The following is a 25,925-nucleotide window of genomic DNA, read 5'->3' as shown; positions in this document are numbered from 1 at the left end:
GTCCCTTACACTTTCTCATTGGCAAACTATCAACTCCATTGCCAGGTTAAATTAGGTGGGCTCCATTAGTTTATTTTAGTCCTTCATTTATTTATTTTCTGAAGCCTTTCTTTGCACATATGGCACCAAGTAAAGACAGAATGAAAAACAAAAACAGAAACAAAACAACATGGACCCTCTTTCCAAAAAGTGACTTTATACTTTACAGGCAAAACATACAGAGGTTCGAGGTGTCATGTAAATAAGCGACAGGATGAGTAAGAGAGGAAGAGATGAAATGCTGACCAGGGAAGGTAGGCTCAGTGACAGCTAGAGTGGAATACCCGGAGAGGGAGAGGCCAATGTGGACCCTGAGAGCAAGACTCAAGCCATTGCTGAACCAGAACAGCAGCAGGAAAGAGGTGAACAGCTTCTGTGCAACAAAATCCTTCTTTAGTTATAAATGTCTCTTTCTGATGGGGGAAAATTAGCTATCATTCCATATAGAAGTCCCTCTGTGTTATCTTTGAGCCCGTTTGTTTGCAAATGACTTGTCCTTCACTTTTTCAGGCAGTTTCACAAGCATTTTAAGAGATTCCTCTAATGCAGTTCCTCTGGCTTTCAGTTCCCACAGGGGTTTTTAGGGCAGGGTTTGAAAACCAGAAAGATGAAAATGCATTGCCCTTAGAAGTGAGAGATTGGGGTGGGTGTGGGGAGCTAGCGGGCACCTGTAAGTCCAAAGGCTGATAAGAAGCAGTCCGATTTCAGGAGTAAAGGGGAGACACCTTTCAGAGTTGCAGGGAGCCCGTTGGCCCCTAAAAGGTCATGGTTCCAATGATTCTGAATGATGTGGACATGAGATATTGAAACTCTTACTTGAGCTAGTTCTTATAGTACTGTTTATACTAGCAAAAGTCTAGAAACAACCTTTACCGTGGGCAGATTAGGTCAAGCAGGGTAGAGTCATATCTTTTGGCAAACATTAGGTTGTAAATTCAAAAGCAACTGATAGGTAAAGTCAAAATTACACTAGAATGCTTCTTCCTGTGCTCTTACTTTGTCAGGATCTAGGCCTTTAGAAACTCAAAAACCAAAAAGAACTTGTATTATTTCCTTTCTTTTCAATTGTGGCCACTGGTTCCCATGGAGGGACGACACCTCTAGTTTAAACAGGGGGATGGGCACAGGTGGTAAGGAAAAGGAAGAATATTACTTTCTTTGCTTCCTTCTTTCTTTTGCTCCTCCTCTGTTCTCCCCTGTGTGTGGACACAGCGAGAAGCCAGCCCTCTGCAATATCCTGAACCATCCTCTGAAATATCTTGCAATATCCTCTCAAATATCCTGGTCTTCACCAGGAACTGAATCTGCCAGCCCCTTGACCTTGGACTTCCTGGCCTCAAGAACCATGAGAAATAAATGTGTTGTTTAAGCTACTAACTCTATGGTGTTGTGTTACAGCAGGCCAAGCTAAGAATATATATATATGTATGTTTGGTAAGTCACAGAATATTTATGGAAGGAGAAATAAGAAACTAAGAATGCTGGTTGTGTCTGATACAACGAGGAGATCCAGGAGATGTGAAATCAGGAATGGAAGGAAGATCTACTTTTAGGCTAATAAGATCTACTTATTTACACTGAAAACCCTTATTTTAACATGTAACATATGTGTGTATAATGTTTTTAGTAATAAAAGCCAGTATTAAAATGTTTTTAAGTGTCTATTTCACAAGTCCCATCAAAATATAACAAAACAGCAGTTATGAAGCCCTTGTTGTTCACTAATCTCAATGATCTATTTGGAGATCATTGAGTATTTGGTGGTACAACTTTTTTTTTTTAAAAGATTTATTTATTTATTTGAAAGAGAGAGAGAATGAGAGAGAGAGAGAGCACATGAGAGGGGGGAGGGTCAGAGGGAGAAGCAGGCTCCCCGCCCAGCAGGGAGCCCGATGCGGGACTCGATCCCAGGACTCCAGGATCATGACCCGAGCCGAAGGCAGTCGCTTAACGAACTGAGCCACCCAGGTGCCCTTGGTGGTACAGCTTTAACATTCCCTTGAAATGCTGACTATTCCAGTATCACAACCTGCCCTACGGGGATGTGGGCAAATCTCGATAAGGACAGACCTCACGTGAGAGATCTGGGTGAGAAAAAGATTCCAATGCTCATTTACTAGGTGATCCCTTAATGGGCTACAAGATAAAAAGAGACTTACCAGTAGAACCTGTTTGGTACGACCCCTTCCTGGATAAGCTGCCACCTTCTCCCAAATTCAGCAGAGCTGTATAACTGTAGAGAAGAGAAATTATTTAGCACCTTGACCCCAGGGTACATTAAATATACAAATATTAGTTCACTGGCTCAATATTAATAACAATCACAACAACAATATAGTACCTACCATTTATTGAGTACCTGCCATATGCCAGGTAAATGATCCACATATCATCTCTACTCCTCATATGCATTCTGCAAGGCGGATGTTAATATCTCCACCTTACAACTGAGAAAGCTGAAGCTCAGGAAGATTACGTGATTTGCTGGAAGTCACATGCCCTCCAAACAAGAGAATGAGCTGAGATTCATACCCCATTCTACCTGGTGACAGAATCAGCAGTGCCACTTGACCTAGCCTGTGCAGATCACTGTGTGGAATACAGAGAAGTGCAAAATCTGAGATCTGGCTCTTGAAGAGCAGATAGTGTAAACTGCACCTGACTAAAATCACGAGAAATGCATGAGGCCACCAGTGACAGAGGGATGCCAAGGAAGGAGAATCAGAAGTCAGGGATGCTTCACAGATGTGTGCGGATACAGCTGAGGTCCAAATGAATGGCAGTGTTCAAACTGACAGAAATGGGACAGGCGTGGCACAAGGAGCAACGTGGGTCAGAGTGGTGGGATATGCAGGGACAGTATACAAATAAACCCGGCTTATCTAAATAAGTGTAGATGTGAATGTTGAGGGCAGCTTGGAACATGGCTTTGGATGGCAAGTTCGGGAGACTGGAACGGACCCTGTGGCTGGTCTTTTCGACAACAGCCACAGAAGCTTCATGCTATTCGGGCAGCCCACACGGACTACACTGTGATCCAAGTGCTTCCCATGCATTATTTCATTTAATCCACACGCCATCGCTGTGATGGTATCTGAAGTTATTTTACAGATGGCTCTACAGCTGGTAAGAGTTCAAGTCCACATGCTACACTGCTTCAGTACTCTCCAAGGGCAACTGCAAAGAAGCAGTGCTCATGAGACAGGGTCTAACGGTCCACATGCTCCCTCCTCTCCAAACATGATTCTTCTCTTACTTCCTGCTTTGTATCTTGGCTCACTCCACACCTCTGCTCTTCTCCAATAATCTTTACAGCTCCATGGAAGTACCCTCTGATGGCAGCCTGGAGATCCCTGTTGCTCCAGGCATTCTGGTTCCCATGGACTACTGGCTACTGCTTTGATAAATATCATTTGGAGTATCTCCTTTCTACTATGTGCCTTGTCTGTAACCTACTGACACTCCAATCTTCCACCACTGCATTCGCCAAATCCCACAGTGAATGGATAATGAGCCATACCATCCTGAGTACCGTGATTGCCCAGCCTTGTCCTGTCTCCAGCTCCAGCACTCAGTGAAGGGTCAAATGACTCACCAAGTGATTCACCCCAGTTGCAGATGCACTGGGCAAGTCTAGGAACAGGTCAGCTCAAGTGACTATTTACCAACCCTTGGAAGAGCTTCCTACGATATTGTGTCCATTGGATCAAAAAACATTCTAAAGCCCCCCAAAAAAGAAGCTGAAATATGTGATTACTAAGCAAGCAGCTCAATTGGCTCAAACTACATAGTATTTGGGCATCCAGTCAAGGAGAATCTGTGGCTTTTTCTTTTAAGTCTTACTATTTTTTCTCTGCCTCATTATGCCTGGGTACATTTTATGCTTGATTCCTCTTAAGAGTGCTAAGGGGAGATGGGGAGGCAGTTCCCCTCACAGAAATAACAGAGGATGGGGACAATGCATTCCCTCTTAATTCCAAACCCAAGTGGCCAGAGTGTGCATGTCCTGCTTCTGGTTCACCAGCATGTTCCAAACACTTGGCATCTGACTACACAGACTTGTAGAATAACAACAAGCACCTGGGTTTGGGAGGATCTGCTTCTCCCGCTCCCCTTGCTCTATCTTTTTTTTTTAAGCCCACAGCTGCACTTCTTCCCATGAGTTTAAAGAGAATTGAATGGAAAGTCATCAGAGAGGGAGAAAGACCATGAGAGACTCTTAACCATAGGAAAGGAACTGAGGGTTGCTGGAGGGGAGGTAAGTGGGGGATGGGGTAACTGGGTGATGGGCATTAAGGAGGGCACGTGATGTGATGAGCACTGGGTGTTATATGCAACAATGAATTACTGAACTCTACATCTGAAATGAATAATGTACTATATGTTGGCTAATTGAATTTAAATAAAAAAAGAAAAAATAAAGAGAACAGAGTTCACACCATTGTGTGTGCCTGTGTCTATATGTAAATGTATGTTAACATCTATCTTTATATACAAAGACTTATGCAAATATAACAGAATCAGGATGGCTTGAAATAATAACAATTCTGCACATGAGGCTGGACTCACGTGTATCTTGAAAATCAAATATTAACTCTGAGGGCTCATACGGTGACACCAAGGATTGCCATCCCTGCCCCCACACAAAATTTATCTTTGTGAGAAATTACTGGGTGCCACCATCTGTGTGTGTGTGTGTGTGTGTGTGTGTGTGTGTGTGTGTGTCTTTTTTAATTGATCCCCCTCGGCTTGGATGCAGAATCTGTGGGCCAGTCAGGTACGTCCCATGATATTTGTTTTTATCCTCTTCAAGGGGCTGCTTTGTTATCTGTGAGCATCCAAAGGGATACCAGACAATCCAATAAACCAAGGCTCTATTATTCAGCTCAGTGACATTCTTTTCCATTTTCTCTCTCAAAAAGGACCCTTTGGTGCTGACAGATGCACCTTCTCACTTTCTCGCTCACATCTGAGCAGGCTTCCTTTGGTGTGTCTTCACTGATGCTCCCCATTCTGGCTGAGGTGGCTTCAAGACTTGCCTACCTCACTGCCAGTCCTCTTTTTAGGCCCAGACCAAAGTATGCATTTTCTATGAACCTTCTCCTAGACACTAAAATTCCCTGTGGCCTCATTTCCATGGTTCAACAGATGGTATCAAGCTACAGGCCATATATTTATATTTAATTTTCTTAGGAACCTTCCAAGAGAGCCATCCATGAATGCAAGGCAGAAATTCCTTCCTTTCTAAAGTCACTCTAAAATATCTGAGACCACTCCCTGCCCCTTCAATGAAACCACAAAGTTTACAGGTGTTGGGAATCCTTTCCTTTTTAGCACATAGTAGATTGGCAAGGGGGAAAGAAGTGTCAATTTCGCACCCTGCAAATTCCCTAGTGATGAATCTATCTAGTAAAGTACCCAGGTTTCCCAATGGATGGACAAAGGTAACTTATCAGAGGAATATATTTTATTTCCATGGAGCCATGGTAGAGACCTATACCTAAAAAACAAACAAATGAATAAACCAGAACTATAAATATCAGTATATTTGAGGCTTCCAAAGATTTGGAAGCAGGGTCTTGCATATTTACCCTTAGCCAAAGCTGCTCTGTGTACTCCACCTACTATTTCAAATATTTTCCCCCTATTGTCCAGCCTGGTGTCATACCAAAAGGAGACAACAACAACTCACAGCCACTTAGGTTAATGTGTTAATTAAACCTGCAGAGTCTAACAGCCAAGTTCTCTTCCACAAAGAAGAGAAAAGGATCAAAGCCTCTTACACAATGACACTGTCTCGGCTGCCAGTGGAAGGCTTTTCCTGAAAAACGAGTCAATGTCCTTTAATAAAATTCATATTGTTGGCGGCACCTAAGTAAGATTTATTTCCTTCTCAGTCTATCTCTGGCTCTAAGGTTTCTTTTGACCATCAGAACACAGAACTGAGAACTATCAGTACTGTCACATCAGAGAAAGCAGAGCACCTTTCTCCAGCAATGCTGAAGAAAGAGAAAGAGAGTGAGTGAGAAAGAGAGAGAGGTATCAGGGAAAGGAAGACAGAATATATGAATTAGCTTTAGGAGGGCAACATTCATCTGCTAACCTCTGTCATAAACCCCAAAACACCATTCTTGGAGGAGTTTTGGCTTTGTTTTGGTTGTGCTAACTCTGGTACAAAGTACCGGGGAAATTTTTTGCAGGAGTAGAAATTTTAGAAAGAGAACAGGGAAAAGATTCTGGTTGACTAAGAATGCAAGGCAGAAAGTCCTTCCTGTCTCAAATCATCCTAAACTATCCAAGACTGCTTCCCTGCCTCAGTAAAAAGAACTTAATGAGCACAAACCCAATGCTCTTCTACGCTCAAGATCTGTCAGCCTCAGGGCCTGACCCTCCACTCTGTCATTATGCTGGTCCAGGGCTGTCAATACTTCTGCCTCCTGCCATGCTCCTCTCCTGATGGTCTCTCTCTCCTCCTCCTTCCCTCCCTCCTTCCTTCCCGCTTTCTTTACTTATTTTTTTTTCTCTTTTAGACATCCCTCACATTGGCTTGTTTTCTTGCCATCTGCCTTTGTCTGCTGTAAGAAGAGTACAGATAAAAATACAGTTAATTGCAAAGGAGGCAATGGCGAGGGTTAGTTTTGTGAGGAGCTTTTAACCAGTTGCTCAGTCATCTGTGGCACCATCCTCAGGAGGCTGCAGAGCTGCAAGCTGGATTAGGGGCACAGGCGTGGAGGGAGGATAAGAAGGGATGCCAGGGGCAGACAAATAACTGGGGGGGGGGAGTGGCTGGGAAACAGTGAGATTCACTGGCATAGCTCAGCATTCCTGATCTAGAGCAGACTAAAATGGGGTGAGAGAAGGGGGGTATGAGAGCAGCTGTGGCCAACGTTCATTTTCCATCTTCTTAGCATCCACGTGGTGGTTGAAGCCCTAGCAGAGTAGCATCTTTCTTTGGAGAGAAATTCAACTTCCTTGTGCTGATGCAAAAGCGTGCACTCATCACTGTCCCTGGAGAGTCTTCTCAATATTTCTAAATCAGATCGACATAGCCCCTCTTTTCAAGTCAGACAGGTACACTTTAGGGATTTTCTTCTGTGGCTAGGAAACTGGTACAAGAACACAATTTGGTAAAAGGGAGGAGTGATAACATGTTTTGAATCTTTGGTTGATGGGATTGAATGCTTTCCCCACAAAGCTCCTCATGGAGACTTTCCAGGTCAGGAGGTAGATTCCGGGTCTCCTCCACGTAGACTCCTTAAGAGGCTTCCATGTTGGCAGAACACGTCCTGCGGTGGGCTCTTTTCAAGGCTGCCTGCTCACTCCCTTTTGCTTCTCTGCCCTTAACATTTTAGAGGCAGGAGGCCTGCAAATTGCACTTCTTGAGAAGGCTGACAGAAAACCCTGCCAGTTTTATTTCACTTGCCTCATCCTAACACTGCCCTGGGGATGGCCTGGGTACAAAGCACTCATCTACCTCATGATTCTCCAGTTCTCACTGCTGTTATTGAATTCCTTTTAGGAAGGAAAGAGATGGTACCTTGAGGACTTCAAATGATTTCCTAGCACCAGGCCTAAGGCATAGCAAATATCAAGCTCTTTCCTCCACCAGCTTCAACAGTAAGAGAATCCATCCACAGAAATCTATGGTCTTCAGAAGTATGCTCTGATGCTCTGGTTCTACAGCACAGGAAAAGGCCTCAACTCACTCTACGGGAAAAAAACATCCTGTGGTACCTAAAATAATTTGATAAAACTTCACTAAGTGCTAGCATGAGTCTTCTTCCTGGCTGGTGGTTACAGGGACAGAAGGTGAGAACCACTATGGCCATCACAGACGAGCTCTCCCATCCCCAACAGATGAAAATTCCTTAGAGAAAAGGCTAGCTTATCAGGGAGTATCCAGACAACCTAGAATAATAATGTGTAATGTTTTGTTCAGAGTACTATGGTGGCCTATGTAGGATAGGAAAAGGTGGGCATCTGTCAGAGCTTTCAAAGTGGGCCTAGAGTACAGTATACATTCCTTACTATAACTATGTAGAGAAAAGGTGTTCCAGAATGATTGGGTCAGTCTGAGCAAATAAATAGAGCAGAAAAGCTTAGGGTGGTGTTTTTGTTCTTCTTTTGGGAACTGCAAGAGACTCAGTTTGACTGGCCTGCATACAGAGAAGTGAAGGGGCAGCAGAGATTATAAACAGAGCCTGGCTGCAGGCTGGACAGATGCAATCCTACTGTAACTCGTGGGGAGCTAATAGAGAGACTGGATCCAAATGTCAACAAGGTCAAAGGACAAGAGCATCGAGGCTGGGTATTCGGCCTTTGCTGATGAACGGTGAGCAGGAATGATGACACATTGCTGGCTCCATCCATCTCTGCTATGGCTGGATTTATCAAATCTGTCACTGGCCATTCCCCAGCTGTCACTGAAGTCTGTCACATGCCCCTCAGCTGGGTTTGGCACTTTGAGGCAGGCTTGGGGGATTAGACATATGGAAGTGAGGCTGTCTGGGAAGGAAGGGTCAATAAGTGATCGAGGGCCCCTTGTACTTCCCGTGCACCTGGATCTGGAGGTATACCAAAAAAAAAAAAAAAAAAGTAAGATGGAATCTTGGCCTTAAAGATTATCTATCTAATAGAGACAGAGAACTAAATACAAGATAAATAAAATAATTGGAAGCTGAAATTGGATCTATGTTACAAATCCCTCAATAGCGATAGGTTCCTACCATTATTTAAATGCACACATGAGAGAGCACAGCAGCTGTGAAACACAACTGGAATGTAACTGGAACTGTGCCTCCAAAAGACGGAAGCCTCAGGACTGTGAAGACGGAAGGGAGGAGAGCCAGCCCAGCTGGAAGGTGCAGCACCTGGGCAGGGGAGAGGTGAGTGCCCCGATTAGCCAGGGCCCCTGGGTATAAGCAGGAGGGAAGGGGAGGGACACCATTAAAAAATATAAACAAACAAAACAAAATTTAAGAAGAAAAAAAAAAAGAAAAAGGAAAACATCTGACCGGAAGTGGGTTACTTCTAAACGCCCCCGTCCCTTATCCTAGGCGGGGGGCAATTTTACACACAGACTCCACTCTTTCACAAGGGGTGCAGGGTGCCTAGGAGCCAGCCAGGGGTGCTTTCCCTCCAGCTCACAGGTCCCCCCCCACCCCGCCACCCCTCACTTCCTCTCCCTTATAATCTTCAAACAACAGTCCTCCCCCTGCTGTGAAATCAGCTCCCGAAATCGGTGCCGCAGCATCTGTCAGAGGGAACAGTTCTCGTGGTAGGTGGGACAGAGAAGAAATCATTACAGAAAATTAGATAAAACAATGGCAATTAAAGAAAATTTAAAAATCACACTGGTTTTTCTAGGTTTTTTGGTTTTTGGTTTTGGGATCTATGGTGCAGGGAGGACAAAGTGGGAAGACATTCAAACATAGCCTATAATACGGCTCTAGCAATCACCTGACAGGCCACCTTAGGAAATTTTCTTAATTCCTTAGAGCCTCAGATTCCCCAAATGCTAAATGGGTATAATAACATCTCTAATGTTTGCTCTAAGAATGAAGTTGAGCAATCGATGTGAAATGCCTTGCAGAATGCTTGCTCCAGAGCGAATGGTCAGTGCTAGTTTCTCTCTCTCTGTCTCTCGCTCGCTCATTTCTGCTACAGATTATTGCCATCAGCCTTCACTGACTGTCCTCAGATTCCAAGGAAGGGAAGAATAACAGGGAGAAGCAGATGAGACTGCCTTTTTATTCCACATGTTCTGGAAGCAAGGAAGGGTCCTAGACAAGGCTCCCAGTTCCCAACCTCTGAAGCTGAATATTTTATTATCATGGTCTTTCCTAGAGCAACTGACACTGTTTGGCTTTGAATCTCATGTCTTGCTTTTCTGAGACATTTTCTCATCATGTGAGTAATTGGATCATCCAAACAGGCACTGGAGTTAAGCAAGTCAGGAGAGGGAGAGCCTTCAAGGTCTATATTGGTGCCTCTTCATTTGATAATATGTTATATTAAGAGTATACCTCAGTAAAGGAACCTGGAAATTTTAGGAGGGTACGTGATTTCAGGTTTTTCTTCTTGCCAGCTATGTGATCCTGATCTCTGTCCCTTGAGGCAATGACTGTACCATTTGTAATTTATACTTACAATATCCTGGTAAGAGATTAAACAAGGTAACATTTTTGTTTTTTTAAATATGAAAACCATCGAGTCATAAATTCACAAAATGTGTCTACTCACAAGGCCAAGCCTTCCTCCTCCCATAATCACTCCCTTTCTTGGCAGCATCATTGCTTGCAACCACTCTTGTCATGGAAGAATGCGGAAAACCCTAGCATTACTAGATTTCTAAAGCCCCCCCCACCCCGCCCCCAGAGGCAGGTCATTCCAGGTATTCCATGAGCTTTTTAAGGAAAGAGATCCATGTTCTCTTATGAGCTCGAATGTCCTTCAAACTTTCCCAGACTGGTGCCTGGATTAAGGATGTATCATAATCCATTCAGACAAGTGCTAGTGGACAGAACAGATCAAAAGAGCTGGCTAAGGAGTTGCGTAAGCGAAAATGTAACTCTATTTCAAAGCTTAAAGAGCTACCAAATAGCATAATTGTGCCTGTCCAAACCTTAATCCCATTGACTCCTTTTAAAATGTCCATTTTTCCTTATTCTTCCAGCCCATTCCTCTCAAATGGTTAGGAACAGGTAGAGCAAAGTGTCCCAGGATTTAAGTGAAAAATAATGATACAACCTGGTTAAACAAGGTATCTAAGGTGAATGGGGGCCTCTCTTATTTACATATGATGGCATTTCAGCTTGAGAATTTGTTTTATAAACAAGCATTGGGATGACATTTAGCAAGCTCCCAGGTTTCCACTCTAATTGCCAGTTTTGTACTTGGACACTTAAGTTATTTACATATTCATGAGATTAGAAATCAACTCTGACATTGGAAAATTTCAAGCACACGGAATTCCTACCAAATCAGCATGGAATATAATGCTCAACATATTTCTTATAAATAACTGAGTGTTTTTTTACTTAATGCAGTGCCTCGGGGAAACATGATGGTGTTAGGTAGATACCAGTTTCCTAAGTGTTTGTGCTTGTGCAGAAATTATTTGAATATCTGCAGGGGGCTGAATTTCAAGGATCTATTTATCTTTTATTTCAATTTTGCCCTTTTGACATTAGGGGCTGCTGGGTCTATTAAAAAACAAATAGAGTTACGGTGAAGACAAATGCTTTAATATTTAATGGTTTACTGTTATTATAATCAATATTTTCTGAGTACTGTGTGTTGGTTTTTCCTTGCTCCATTCATTCTGGTTCCATGGTACCTTTTAGTGACTGAACGCTAAGAGGGCATTCGACAATGACTAAAGTGTCTGTGACTTCAGGTACTGGGGAGACACTGCTGCTAAGACAGCTTTGTGTCGAAATCCAGCTATGCCACACCAGGTCACCTATCTCTCAGGCCTGTGAAGAAGGCAGTGGCTGGCATCTCCACGATGCTTGCTCCGTACCAGGCTCTGTGTTAAGTGTCCCACGTATGTTACGTCAGCCTCCTCACACAGTCTTGTGGGAGAGCCGACAGCGTTCAATGACCTGTCAGAGGTCCCCCAGCCATTGGCAGGACCTGACACAGTAGAGAGCTCATGCTCTTACCTGGCTTCTGTACTGTCTACCACTGGTGAGAAACCAGGACAACTGAGTTTTGGAAAATGCTGACATTTATTCCTTCTTCAAGCAGTCAAAATTTCACAGGGAATTCCCAGCATCCAAAGTCGCCATGATCAGCAATGGCCTTCTGTTAGGCCCCAGTTAGGAGAAGTATGAATGATTAAAAAGGAATGAAAAGACATTGTTGTTGTTTTTCCTAAGAATGGATATGAAACTACAAGTATTTTTTTTAATTTACTTTTATGCAAGTGACTAAAATTCTATGGTATGCTATCAAACACACTGGCAGTATAATTTTCCTTTTCTATCAGTATATCATTTTAACCCAAAATCAGTCTTCACTCATACAGAGTGCTGACCGTTAATATTTAGAGTTTCAACTATTTTTTTTTAGATTGTATTTACTTATTTGAGAGAGAGAGAGCACAAGCAGGAGGGAGGGGCAGAGGGAGAGGGACAAGCAGACTCCCCGCTGAGCAGGGAGCCTGATGTGGTATTGGATCCCAGGACCTTGGGATCATGATCTGAGCTGAAGGCAGACACTTAACTGACTGAGCCACCCAGGCGCACCAGAGTTTCAACTATTCATAAAGAGAGACTCTCTTATCAAAACATGTTCTCCCCCTTTAAAGCAATGTTTTGGTTTTGTGTGTATCTTACACATATACATAAATGCCAAAATACTGAAGGTGAGGCTAACATGCAAGCCTTAGGATTTCTTATTTCGTTCATAAACTGTGATTTGGAATACAGAGGAATCAAGCAAGTCCCCACGTGATAGTACCTGCACTGCCAAATCACAGAGCTCCAAAATAAATGAAACAATACAAACTGGTGAATATCCTAGAACTGCCACAAAGTGCAGGGTGGTCCATGGGAACTGTATTAAAGCTTTTGTCTTCCCTCCACAGAACTGATCACCCAATTTGGATGCATTTTTTTTTTTTTTTAACTCACAAAACAACTTAACATCTCCTAAAATAAAACTGATAGGGAGATCCATGAACAGGAGAAAAACAAAGACGATGGGAAAGACAGAAGGGACAGAAAAATGACTGGGGACCAATGCAAGGCAGCAGATGAGGTTTCTTTGCCTGGCACAGTTTTCTGTTTTAAATTTCTGAGTTAGTTATAAATACTTAAAAATAAGAAAATATCAGATTTCACACAAAGCAGGATTACTTCTCTTGAAAAACTATGAAGGTCTGGTGACACTGGGCAAGCCATCCTCGGTTGCAAGAACAGCAGGCTGGCGCTTCCCAACACCTCCCCACGCCCGCCCTTCTGAATGTCTACATGAACGCCCGCTCTCCACTTTCCCACAGCTCAGACCCAGCCGCTTTGTTCAGTTCGATTTCTTGCTTGTGGGAGTGGGAACTGCATTCATGGCCACAATGGACTTGGACATCTACACGCGTGGCGAGAGGAAGCACACCACACAGGACCAGGGGAAAGGGGCCAGGGGCAGCGGGCCCCCTGGCAGACCTTTGCCAGCCTGGATAAGCAGAGCGAGGGGGGCCTCTTCTCCCCGAGCTGCTCAGCAGTGTTCATGTCCCTTTGACAACACTGCAGACCCTCCCCTTTAGAAATCGCTCTGGCGGCGTGACCCCTAATGGAGAGGCCATGAGCCCAGTGCCACGGTGGGCTGCAAAACTGAGCTATATGCATATTCTTATACTTTTTCCCATTTTTTTTTTCTTTTAGTCACATCTGCGTTTTGTTTTCTCTCATTTCAAATGTTTCCCAACACATCATGTTTAGTGAGGTGTTTAAGGCAGACTGAGAGATGCTGTTGCAGGCAATGTTTTATAGCACAGTTTGTACACTAGTTTATTGCCAAATTAAAATAAAGATGTAATCTGGCAGGCTCAGCCTGCTGCTAAGCCTTCCTTGGGTGGTTTCCTGCACTGAGGCAAGAAAGTGAGAGGAAACTAGCAATGAAGTGAAGAACTCTCTCTGTTTTCCAGTACCTGCTTGGTTTCCAAATGCAAAGAAACAAAAAGAAGGCACAGAATATTTACTTTGCCTACTGCTTAGTTACAGGAATAAAAAATAAATAAAGGAAAGCACGATTTTGGTGCTCCTATAGTAAATGCCGTGGATTCTTCATAGTGTCCACAGTGATGGACTGTTTTATAAGAATTCTAAGCAGTGTGACTTTATGGGATCAGTATTCCCCTGTCCATTTGACATAAAATTTCCTTAAGGTCTATAATGCTTATTTTTCTGGAAATTCCAAGGCTTTCCAAAGGCACATCCTCACAAACATCTGTTAGAAGCCAGGAGGCTAGCTCCTATGTCTATACCATATAAGGCCCAGACAAGGGCTTCCTAAGTAGCCAGGATACCTCTTCAGGATTTCAGAGGGATTAGGGCTCCTAACCTCCCTACCCACTCAAGAAAGCTTTTACCTCTTGGCAACTGCTTAGACATTGCATATCACAGACAGATTTCTCTCAGAAAAAAAAAAAAAAAAAGACTAAAACATCAAAAAAATCCTGATTTTATGAATTCCGAGGCCGTTTGTCCATATGCATTTCTCCCAGATTAAAAACTATAAAAAAAAAAAAATCTGATTTGCTAAGGAACTGACGGCCAGTAAAACTCTATCTTGGACCAGAAAGGACAATCTGCTCAACAAAGCTCTTTGAGTCCCTTAAAATGTTCACATCAAAAAGCATCCACTGGGTATTGAGGCATTCAAGATGAAACGCAGGCAGAGCAGAACACTGAACCCGTATGGGCTCCATCCCGCAAGCTCTGTCCAGACTCTGTCCTCAGGGCCTTAAAAGTCTCCTGCAAAGCTGGTGCAGCCACTCTGGAAAATAGTACAGAGGGTTCCTCAAAAAGTTGCAAATAGAGCTACTGTACAACCCAGCAATTGCACTACTGGGTATTTACCACAAAGATACAAATGTAGGGATCCGAAGGGGTACATGCATCCCAATATTTATAGCAGCAATGTCCACAATAGCCAAAGTGAGGAAAGCACCAAGATGTCCATAGACAGATGAATGGATAAAGAAGAGGTGGTATATATATACAATGGAATATTATGCAGCCAACAAAAGGAATGAGATCTTGCCATTTGCAATGACATGGAGGAACTGGAGGGTATTATGCTGAGCAAAATAAGTCAGTCAGAGAAAGACATGTATCATATGATCTCAGTGATATGAGGAATTCTTAATCTCAGGAAACAAACTGAGGGTTGCTGGAGTGGTGGGGGGTGGGAGGGATGGAGTGGCTGGGTGATGGACATTGGGGAGGGGATGTGCTATGGTGAGTGCTGTGAATTGTGCAAGACTGATGAATCACAGACCTGTACCTCTGAAACAAATAACACATTATATGTTAAAAAAAAAAAAAGAAAGAAGAAGATAGCAGGAGGGGAAGAATGAAGGGGGGAAATTGGAGGGGGAGACGAACCATGAGAGACTATGGACTCTGAGAAACAAACTGAGGGTTCTAGAGGGGAGGGGGTGGGGGGATGGGTTAGCCTGGTGATGGGTATTAAAGAGGGCACATTCTGCGTGGAGCACTGGGTGTTATGCACAAACAATGAATCATGGAACACTACATCAAAACTAATGATGTAATGTATGGTGATTAACATAACATAATAAAATAAAATTTAAAAAAAAGTCTCCTGCACTGAAGGAGAGAGAAAGCCATGGCGGGGAAATAAAGTTGGCAAAAGAGGGAGAGCATGTATGCAAAAGAGGGAATGGATGCCTGAGAAGACAGTGAGGATGGGACACAAGGGAAGAGGGAAGAGTGGAGGATTCTGTTCACAGGTGAGTCTGAGGAGTTGCCACCTCATGAAGATTCATTCTAAGAGACAGCGCCTTTTGCCTGAGGATTCTGTTTGCCATCTGTCGGTGCAGAAAAGCATCCAGCAGAGTGAGTACTCGCGCCGAGGCGAGGATCTTAGCTGAGAGCCTTGCCGCAGCAGCAACAGTGGCTGTCACAGAAAATCGGAGGAGCAATGCTTACATGGAAGAATTAAAAGTTCCCTTTTCCTGGGCCAGGACAGTCACTGGCCTGCCGACACCAGCACAGGGCCCTCCTTGGTGCTCACTGCTGCATCTCATCAGTGGTAAACGCTCCAGGATTCATGGGGGATTGCCAGCTGTCATTTCCATATCGCTGGCCCACCTGAGCAGCCACAAAGGTCTCAACTTGAATTCCAGCCAAAAGCATTGGCCAGAGGGTCACGTGATGGCTGCAGGCCATTCTCCTCCCAGCAAACGCCCCACTCCTTATTCTGATCCAAGCCCTGAGACAGGGAGTACTCTATCCCCTACTCAGATTAGAAGCTTATCCACAATTTTTATCCAGGATGATTTCACCTTCATTCTTTCCTGGAAAAACAGAGAGAGCAGCAGAAAGGCTGGTTTCTGCCTATCTGCTGATCTCGAGATGTCACAGTCAAGAATGAGAACCCTACCAAATTCCAGGTAAACCTTAATTCCATTCACTGAACTTTGACATGTGATGCCAATGAGTGGTATTTCCCTTTGGGAAAATTCATTAACTTCTCAGACTTGTAGTTTGTTAGCTACATACCAGCAAGGACTGTTAAGGCTTCTTCCAGCTCTACAATGACAGAATTCATTGGGTCCACGGCCACAGGAGGTACTTTTTGGTCCCGACCAGGACTATGGTGATATCACCCTAACTGGTCTTCTTGCTTTTGACTTCATATCACCACAGTTCATCCTAAAATTGCTACCAGATTAACCTTTGTAATCTATACCTCTGAACACACTATTCCACTGACCAAAATTTTCACAAGGCTCCTAATTATGAAAACAAAACTCATTCTGCCTAGCAAACAGTAAAAAACAATCAAGATCAGATTCCACAAATATACATAGAATTAACTTTACAAAATTTTAGTTTCAGCCAAATGGACACGTTCTCAACCACATAAACACAGTTTTTCTAACTTTATATTATCGTTTATGACATTCCTCTTGTGTGAAGTATGAAGTGTGACCCTCCAAACAGAAATATGACATAAATCCTTTAAGGTCAAGGTGAAATCATTTCATAAGATCGCCATCTCCTGAACTTTGGGCTGCCAATTTCATACAATTCATCCAGCTACTTCAACTGGGTATCTATTTATGTGTGAAGGCGGGCACTGACTTTTTGGCCTCTCTTAGACTACCGGTGAACTCACGTGCATTTATCTTCTCTTCCCAAATGGACTGAGTGCTCCTTAATAAGGTTATTTTAGATCAACACTGAGCCATGATGAGCACCTAAAACAGATGTGGGGCCTAATGTATTTTTTTTTTTTAATCTCATTGGACACGCACCTGCAAGTATACTGATCCGTACAAACGTACCTTAAGGCAAAGAGAGCCAGCACCAAGGACTGTGCACAAGTCCATGGCTGAGTTGGGGCCACAACTCAGATGTCCTCTCCTCACTCCTCCACAGTTGTCCAGCTCTGACATTGATTGTGGGAGGCACTGTTGGAAGTGCTGGGACACGAAGGGTTACATTTCTGGGCATCTCCTCCAGCACAACTGCAGAGATGCATAGTTTTCCCTCAGGCAGGCAAATCTGGCCCTCCCTATGCCTCTGGCATCAGGGGGAACATTAACCAACTGTCAAATAAAATACAATAGCCCAGTGGATTAAATGACTACTACTCTGTGTCCTGAGCTGCTCAGCCTCGCCTCTGGTCACTGCACCATCTTGGACCAGATGCCCAGTGGCTTGACTCCAGGAATGGAATTGTACATTCTGCTGAAAGGGTAGGCAGGCTGCTTAAGAGGAAAAAAATACTAATTGTAAATCTTTTCTATTTTTAGGCTCAAAGTGCATTTTATTTGGCAGTAAGGGCAGCGTGAATAAAATTCCAATCCTGAGAATTTTAATTTTAATTTGCTTCCTCCAAAATGCCCACGTCAGTAGAGACCTTGGAAAGTTACGTCCACCAGTCCCCTCCCTTCAGGAAGAACCCCACACATCTACATCTTCCCAACAGAAAGAAAACCTTGAGTACCCTCCTCACTCACATTTCTTTAAATACATGAAATTTCTAGCATAAGATTCCTATAAAAATAATTTGCAGGATAACTACACTGAATCATGCACTTCACAAAAAACATTCCAGTGTTGCACCTATTTTCCAGTTGGCTTTTATGGCTAGAGTCTGATATTTGCCTGTGAATCTTTTATTTAATTATATTTGCTGTTGCTAGCCTTACATTCTACCTGAAAATGTAAGTTTTTTAAAAGCAGGAGCTAAAGGTATTTTATAGTGCATCTGTAGTATAGAGTACATATGTATCCCATAAAATACACATACATATCTCACACACCCACATGCACACACAACCTCATTCGATGCTTTCTTGAAAAGTAGACTTCTCCTTCAATGCAACCACCAAGAGCAGACAAATCCTGACATTACTTGACTCTGAATAATACTATCTATGGACATTATTATCGCTCCTCTGGCCATTTCTCTCACTGTTTTAGCAAATCCCTAGTTAGTGCTCTTCACCTTTTCAGGGTTGTCCTTCCCTATAAGGCTCTGAGAAAAGCCCTGAGCCCTTTATCCAGAAAAACAATCACATCTACACATGCACAAAGCAGTCTCAAATTCCATGGATGTTGGGAGCTCCTCATGGCCTGCAGCATCTAGGTTAAGAACTGCTTCTCCACCATGTCTTCCTCCGTGTCAGGCTTTTCCCTTATACGCTGTTTCAGATGTTGACACAGCTCAAGCAAGCACCCTGAAATCCTCCTTGCTGCCCCCTCACCCCCTGGCTCAGAGTTCAGGCCACTGCACAGAACAAAAGTCACCACCGAGAAGAAATGTAGAGATAATTAGCTAGCGGCCTGTTCCCTGGAAAACCGTGCACTGTTGTCTCAAACAAGGTAATCACGCTCACCTTTTGGTCTTGGCTATATGCCAGAATCCAGTCCTCTTGCTTGGGGTGGAAAAGCAAGCTTTGGATGTAAAAGTTCAGCCGGTACTTTTGATAGGTGGCCCCTTCATCCGAGCTGATCAATAAGCTGCTCTCAATCTCCGGGTCTGTGAGTAACATAATCTGCAGCCAAGAATTGTTGGGGAAAGAAAACAACAAAAAGTTAAGTTTACAAATTTACAAAACTTAGAAACAAGTTAAATTTTTGGAAAGAGAGGAAAAAGGAGCAAAGAATGTTTGGTCAAACAAGGACCTTGACTTTGCCAGTTTGTTCTCCTAGACCAACGCCATGAAACTATTTAAAAAAAAAAAAAAAAAAAAAAAAAAACCTCAAAGAGGCAGACAAGGTGCCAGGAAGGAAGAGGGCACAGAGGAGTGCATTTTAGTTTCTTCTACGGGGCTCCTTGTTTTTTTTCCCAAGGTTATTTCCTTAATCTAAAATATGTCCCACTCTTTCCCTAAGCCCAGTCCTCTTTCGTATTGTGCCTTATCTACTTTCCATTTTGGAGAAATAAAAGAGCAAGGCTTGTCATATCTGTTGTGGTTAAGGTGGAAAGAAACAGAAATAGAATGGGCTCCACTGGTTTTTCTCTCTTACCATAAGCCCTCTTACTTACATCAACACTATCCCCATATGTCATCCTACCTTCAGGCTGATTTTCTGAGTCTTGACTCAAAGGCTGGGCTTTCTAAAGCCTTCTCTGGAAATTGTATAAAGGCGACTTTGTCACCTTTTAACCTATTTTATGATTTCCTTTTTTATTTTGCTTATCATCTATATAACTCCCTACTAGTCCATGAGGTCCATGAGAATAGGGATGTTGGATATTTCTCTCTTTTTCCGCCCCACAGGTATATTCCCAGCAGCTAGAGAAACACCCAGCACATTTTATAGACTCCATAAATATTTTCCAAACGAATGAATAAGTAAATAAATGAATGAATGAAAAGAGTTTTCAGAGTCGTCACACGGAAGTAGAAAGACGCCCAGAACAGTCTGAGCGGGTATGAATGGGAGCACCTTGGAAAGAGTAGCCGGGTGTCCTGCTCAGTCTGTAGCCTACTGACCAAAGAATATGCTTTAAATGTGGACACATTTACAGCTTCAGATGCTTTGTGCTTTCTTGTCAGGACGGTTAACCATGGCCAGAGCAATGGAAACCATCCACAACAGGAACAAGATGGAGGAGCTGCCCTGGAAACTGCTTTTTATTCTCTCATTTTATGCCTCTAGGAATGTGTGATAAAGTACCTCATTCCTGACTCTCCGCAGGTCTGCTTTCACTCAGTCAAAATGCTCACCTAATGTCTCCAGACAGGTGGCCTTAATGTTACCCACTGACTTCTTTCCCATCAACTTATTAATTGGCACTTTCTGAGTTTGGTTTGGAGAAGCATGAAAGATGTGCTTAATGTGGGGCCGCATGAAGAGAAATCGCTGCAGCCCAGGGTTTAAAGATTGCCAGCTAAGGATGCGGCAGTTCCAGGAAAAGAAGAGAGAGGGAAGGAAAAAAAAAAAAAAGAGCCATGTCATAAAAGATCCGCCTGCCAGACAAACACACAGGGCTTTCTCAAGCATTTGGAGGCAATCACATTAAAACCTCAGAATAGTTAGTGTCATCTCTGAAAGCAGTGTCCTGTCAGTGCAAATGGCACATGAAGAGCGCACACCAGAAACACGCAGACTGAACTGTGTTTATGTAACCCAGGATGGATTCAAGGCTCCTTGCCACTCCTTCAACCTGCCCCTTCGTGAAGAGGAGAACAGGACGCGGTGAGTAAGTGGAATCCTGGCTGTCAGCCGCACTCTGGACAAGATGAAAAGCACACACGAAACTGGAGACTAATTGCCTCATTCCATGTTCCAGTGAAGCCACTGTCTACCAACCAAAAATTGTGACAGGGTTACATAGGTTTCTCTGTCTCTCATTCACTAAGCAGACAGTGTCCGCTCATCAGATGGCTGAGGCAGAACCACCAGGTAATCTACTAAGTACAAACTCATGTCCCTTCATTAAAATCTAGTGTATGCATTAAACAAGGATGTTCAGATGGCTCCTAAATTCACAACAATACTTCCAGGTGATTTCATATTTATTGGCACATAAAAGCTGTCATTTTCCAAATAACAAATAAGTTATCAAATGATCACATTGCTTTGTGTCTCCAGCCACAATTAACAAGGATATATAACAACCTTTTGGCACTATGGCCAAAAAGTCCTTTCCATAATAAAATGAAGCAGTTCAATTTTATAGAGCATCCATTATGTCAGGCAAGGTGATTTTTTCCCTCCTCTGATTTTCTAGTTCCCTGTTAACCAAAATATGTTTTCCTTTATTCCCATGAGTGAAGATTCCACCACCTGCTTCTCCTGGCAGACTATTTCATCAAAATAAAAACAGTAGTTCCACAGAATATCCTCAAATAAAGCTGATTTTCATGTGTTATCTAAAATATTTTTGATACTCATATGTGCATATGTGCTCCAAGTCAGCAGACTATATGAGATCTTCTGCTTCCAGATAATACTAGATGAGGGAAGGTAGAATAACACAAATATTTTCAAACATATGGATATTTAATATTGAATAAACAACACTCATGGCTTCCTTTTTTATTCTGAGTGCTGAAAATATGTAGACCAAAATCTCACCTTCGCTCTATAGTCCTCACCTGAAACCCTCTATCTGAAAATCTGACATTCTGGAAATGATGGAAGCTGTCAGGAAAGTCTCCCTGTCAGATTTATAGATGGATCTGAATTACACAAACCTTCCAGTGGTTCCTCTCTCAAATCTCTGCTCAAACCCACACAAAACAAACAGGTCAATCTGGATCCATTTTTATTTAGCCATTTTTTATTGCACAAACTTTGTAGGACTGCCAGCAGAATTCAAAATAAAAGAAAAATAAATTGCTCGTGACCCTCTTCCTTCAACAAGTCAAACCATGTGTGTACTCCCCTCTACTTCTTTATTCACATCTCTATATAATATCATGGATGCATTGGTTTTTTTTCCATTTAATGTTATGACCCATGTTCATTTCCAAATGAACCATAAACACACAAATGCATGTACACACGAGTATGTACCATTGTGTACAATGTATTTCAATTACTTAATCACAGCCTTCAACATAATTAGGTTACAATCACTGCAGTGGTTGAATGTCAATAAGTACTTAAATTATTAACTCAATAAATGGAATTTTATTATTTCAGTCTTTAAATTCAAATTCTTTAGTAATTTATTCCTAAATAAATTAGGTTTGTTGTGTCCTTTTTTTTTTTAAGATTTTATTTATTTATGTGACAGAGAGAGACACAGTGAGAGAGGGAACACAAGCAGGGGGAGTGCGAGAGGGAGAAGCAGGCTTCCCGCTGAGCAGGGAGCGCGATGCAGGGCTCGATCCCAGGACCCTGGGATTATGACCTGAACTGAAGGCAGACACTTAACGAATGAGCCAGCCAGGCGCCCCTGTTGTGTTCTTTTGAAGATTATTAAAAGTAAATAAGTTAACAATAAAGAATTTCAACAAGATCTAAACAGAAACTGTGTAACCTATCTAAGCAAAAGAAACAATGTAAAAATAAATGTGATCCAATCTTTAGACGTAAATGATGTCATTTATAAATAAAGTCCTATCTTCTCAAGACGGTGTTCTCCTGGGAAATATTATCAAAATAGTACCTTCAAGTTAGGGAATACTCCTCAAAAAATAACAGATTACATTTCTTAGACATGCTCAATGATCCCTGGTTTTGCTGGTTTACTCTGGCTCTCTGTCCTATTCTGGCTTTGCATGCTTAATCCTCTGCATTCTAGAATATGATCAGGAGAGAATTTTAGGAGGACTCTGTAAAAGGCATGAATCTAAACTTTGCACAATTCCTCAAGTGAGCTCTCTAAGAAGAGGGGTCTTTGGCATAAAGCGTGGTCCATAGTAGGTCTGTCCATCTTTCTAAATAAACAAATGAATGAACAAATCAGTAAGTGAGTGAGTGAGTCCTCTTCATACCTGACTTTGGCTGAAAGCAGTCCATGGACCCTTGTGACATTGAGTCTGAGTTCTCTGGAACAAATCCCTGCTGTTGTACTTGGAGGCAAAGGAGGGTTGAGACAAGGGGAAGAGTGTGTCTTCAACAGGAAAGTAATTATTCTCTGTTCAGATCAGCCATGAGTGATTAGAACCAGTTTACTTATGCCTTGCAGGGTGTGCAGACACTGCACTGACTGCATCTGCCAACGAATTGTTTTCCATAGAAAGTCAATAATGGCGACACAGGCTCCAGCCACCCAATCCTAAGCAATCATTCATCATCCACTTTGGGAGAAGGAAGAAACTTTATTTGCTTTTCCTAGAGGTGACAAATGAACATGAAATGCAATTTATAGATTTAAAATATGTCACTTCTCCCTTTTTTTGGTATTAGTCCTTCTGACAACACAGTGTCATCAGAAATTAAATGCATCTTTACTCTCTTTGACTTGATCCAGATTCAACATACAGCTACATGATGTAATTCTACGAAAGGTTGCCTGGCAGTCTTCTTTCTGATCCTTCCAGGTGCCTACTGAGGACATTCCTCCCTAAGGAATACTGCTACTATTTAGTTTTCCAGATTCTTTTCCTAGTGTGTTGTTCTTGGAATTCTGCCATATACCTCTTTAGACATGGTGGGAGTTAATAAGGGGCAGCTTCACCACCTCCAGGAACATACCTTTCCCTACCATTCCTTTGGTCCTAAATCACAGAGTATTTATTTTATGTGTTGTTCATTACTTGTTTGCTCATTTGTCTACCCCTTGTCATTCATGGACTGTAATCACAAAGAGGTAATATGCTAGGGATATCTCTCTTGCTTTGCTTAAGGCTTAACTCAGATCCAGATGCCTGTATCATAGGTGCATAACAAATACTTTCCATAATGATAATGACAATGGCAAAGAAAAATATCAGTAGTAGCAACTGGGCACTCCAGTTATCTAACCACTATATTTAAACAAGAATCTATCTATAAACACTATAAGAGGCTATTTGTAAACCTCTCACTTCAATATTAAAAACAAATTAAGTAAAATTGAATGAGAGCAAGTAAATAATTTGCTGATCAATGTAGGTGGAAAACCTGCCTATTCCCAATGTGAGGCTTGAGCATTTATCCTTCCCAGATGAGCAGAAGGTGAGAGCAATAAGTGCTTATCAATTGGCTACTATTTGGAGGACAGTATTAGGGAAAGTTATACAGGATCCCAGAATGACCCAAGAAAAGAAAATCACTGAAGTACAAACAATAGCAAGAAAAGGACAGGCAAGTGATTAAATAGGAAAAAAAAAAGTTCAAATAAGTATACACTGATAGACTCTGTAGAAAGGTGGACTCAGTGTGCAATCACTTGTCCTAAATCCCACTCCCCCCTCCCCCCCCCAAATTCAGTGAAGCTCATCTAATGCACAATCCATGTTCATTAACACAAAATCAGGTCATTCAATACCAAGAAACCACAAGAACGTCTGGGCAACAGACCATCTACTCCTGACCTGAAAGCTGATTCAATGAAATTACAGGGAAACTTTGGCATTGTATTCTAAAGAGTTCATTGTGTGAGATTACTTTTAAACTTTTTTTTTTTTTCTCTTAATGCTGACCCAAAGGCTTTGACTCTTTAGGGAAGAAAAAGAATTTTCAAGAAGTATATATTACAATTTCAGTCCTTCACATGTCTCTTACTAGCCCTGTCAGAAAACTGCCTATTAATTATTACATAACAATAAGCTATACTCCTTTTGCCCAATCCTATAGAGTACACAGAAAAAGAGTGAGGTTCACCAGGAATTAGAGTGTATGGGTTACACTCCTTGGAACACAATTCAATAAAGAAAGCTTTAAAAAATGTTGGCGGGGATGCGGAGAAAGGGGAACCCTCCTACACTGCTGGTAGGAATGCAAACTGGTGCAACCACTCTGGAAAATAGTATGGAGGTTCCTCAAACAGTTGAAAATAGAGCTGCCATATGACCCAGCAATTGCACTACTGGGTATTTACCCCAAAGATACAAATGTAGGGATCTGAAGGGGTACGTGCACCCTGATGTTTATAGCAGCAATGTCCACAACAGCCGAACTATGGAAAGAGCCAAGATGTCCATCGACAGATGAATGGATAAAGAAGAGGTGGTATATATACACAATGGAATATTACACAACCATCAAAAGGAATGAGATCTTGCCATTTGCAATGACATGGATGGAACTGGAGGGTGTTATGCTGAGTGAAATAAGTCAATCAGAGAAAGACATGTATCATATGACCTCACTGATATGAGGAATTCTTAATCTCAGGAAACAAACTGAGTGTTGCTGGAGTGGTGGGTGGTGGGAGGGATGGGGTGGCTTGGGTGATAGACATTGGGGAGGGTGTGTGCTATGGTGAGTGCTGTGAATTGTGCAAGACTGTTGAATCACAGATCTGTACCTCTGAAACAAATAATGCAATATATGTTAAGAAAAAAAAAGAAGATAGCAGGAGGGGAAGAAGGAAGGGGGGGAATTCGGAGGGGGAGATGAACCATGAGAGACGATGGACTCTGAAAAACAAACTGAGGGTTCTAGAGGGGAGGGGGGTGGGAGGATCGGTTAGCCTGATGATGGGTATTGGGGAAGGCACGTTCTGCGTGGAGCACTGGGTGTTATGCACAAACAATGAATCATGGAACACTACATCAAAACTAATGATGTAATGTATGATTATTAACATAACAATAAAAAATTTAAAAATACTTAAAAAAAAGAAAGCTTTAAAAAGATTTCTTAGGGTGCCTGGGTGGTTCAGTCAGTCAAGCGTCTAACTCTTGATTTTGGCTCCGGTCATGATCTCAGGGTTGTGGGATTGAGCACTGAGCACAGAGCCTGCTTAAGATTCTCTCTCTCCCTCTCTCTCTGACCCCCACTCCCACAAAAACAAGGTTTCTTATTTCTCTTGGAACTACTGAACATAATCCTCTCCTTTGACTCAACTTAGACAATCTCAAACTAAAAAATAGCATTTCATGGTAAGTCCTTGCTTCCATTACTGAGGATGAAACTGACCCCTCTCACAAAGGAAACATGCTCATGGATATGAGAGGGTTGATCTGCAGGGCTGAGCATGGGGATCTCAAACTACAGACCAAAGCCATGACCAAATCCTAAACCTCACCCTAGTCAATGTCACCGTGAATGTGTGTACTTCTTCAGAGAAGACAA

At 42.4% G+C, this 25,925-nt stretch overlaps 1 protein-coding gene across 1 annotated transcript in view; it reads right to left on the bottom strand.

The window, feature by feature from the left end:
• SORCS1 (sortilin related VPS10 domain containing receptor 1) overlaps nt 1-25,925 on the bottom strand; it is a 565,826-nt gene that overhangs the window by 182,574 nt on the left and 357,327 nt on the right. Inside the window, 2 exon segments of the mRNA XM_088020180.1 lie at nt 2,199-2,272; nt 18,638-18,796. Coding sequence (XP_087876306.1) covers nt 2,199-2,272; nt 18,638-18,796 — 233 coding nt within the window.

This window comes from Eumetopias jubatus, unplaced genomic scaffold (assembly GCF_037043125.1).
Source record: "Eumetopias jubatus isolate StellerSeaLion01/CBP00866 unplaced genomic scaffold, mEumJub1_p1.0 scaffold_17, whole genome shotgun sequence".
Lineage (NCBI taxonomy): Eukaryota > Metazoa > Chordata > Mammalia > Carnivora > Otariidae > Eumetopias > Eumetopias jubatus.
Note: the sequence above shows the minus strand (reverse complement) of the source record. Positions and strands in the feature narration are given on the sequence as shown.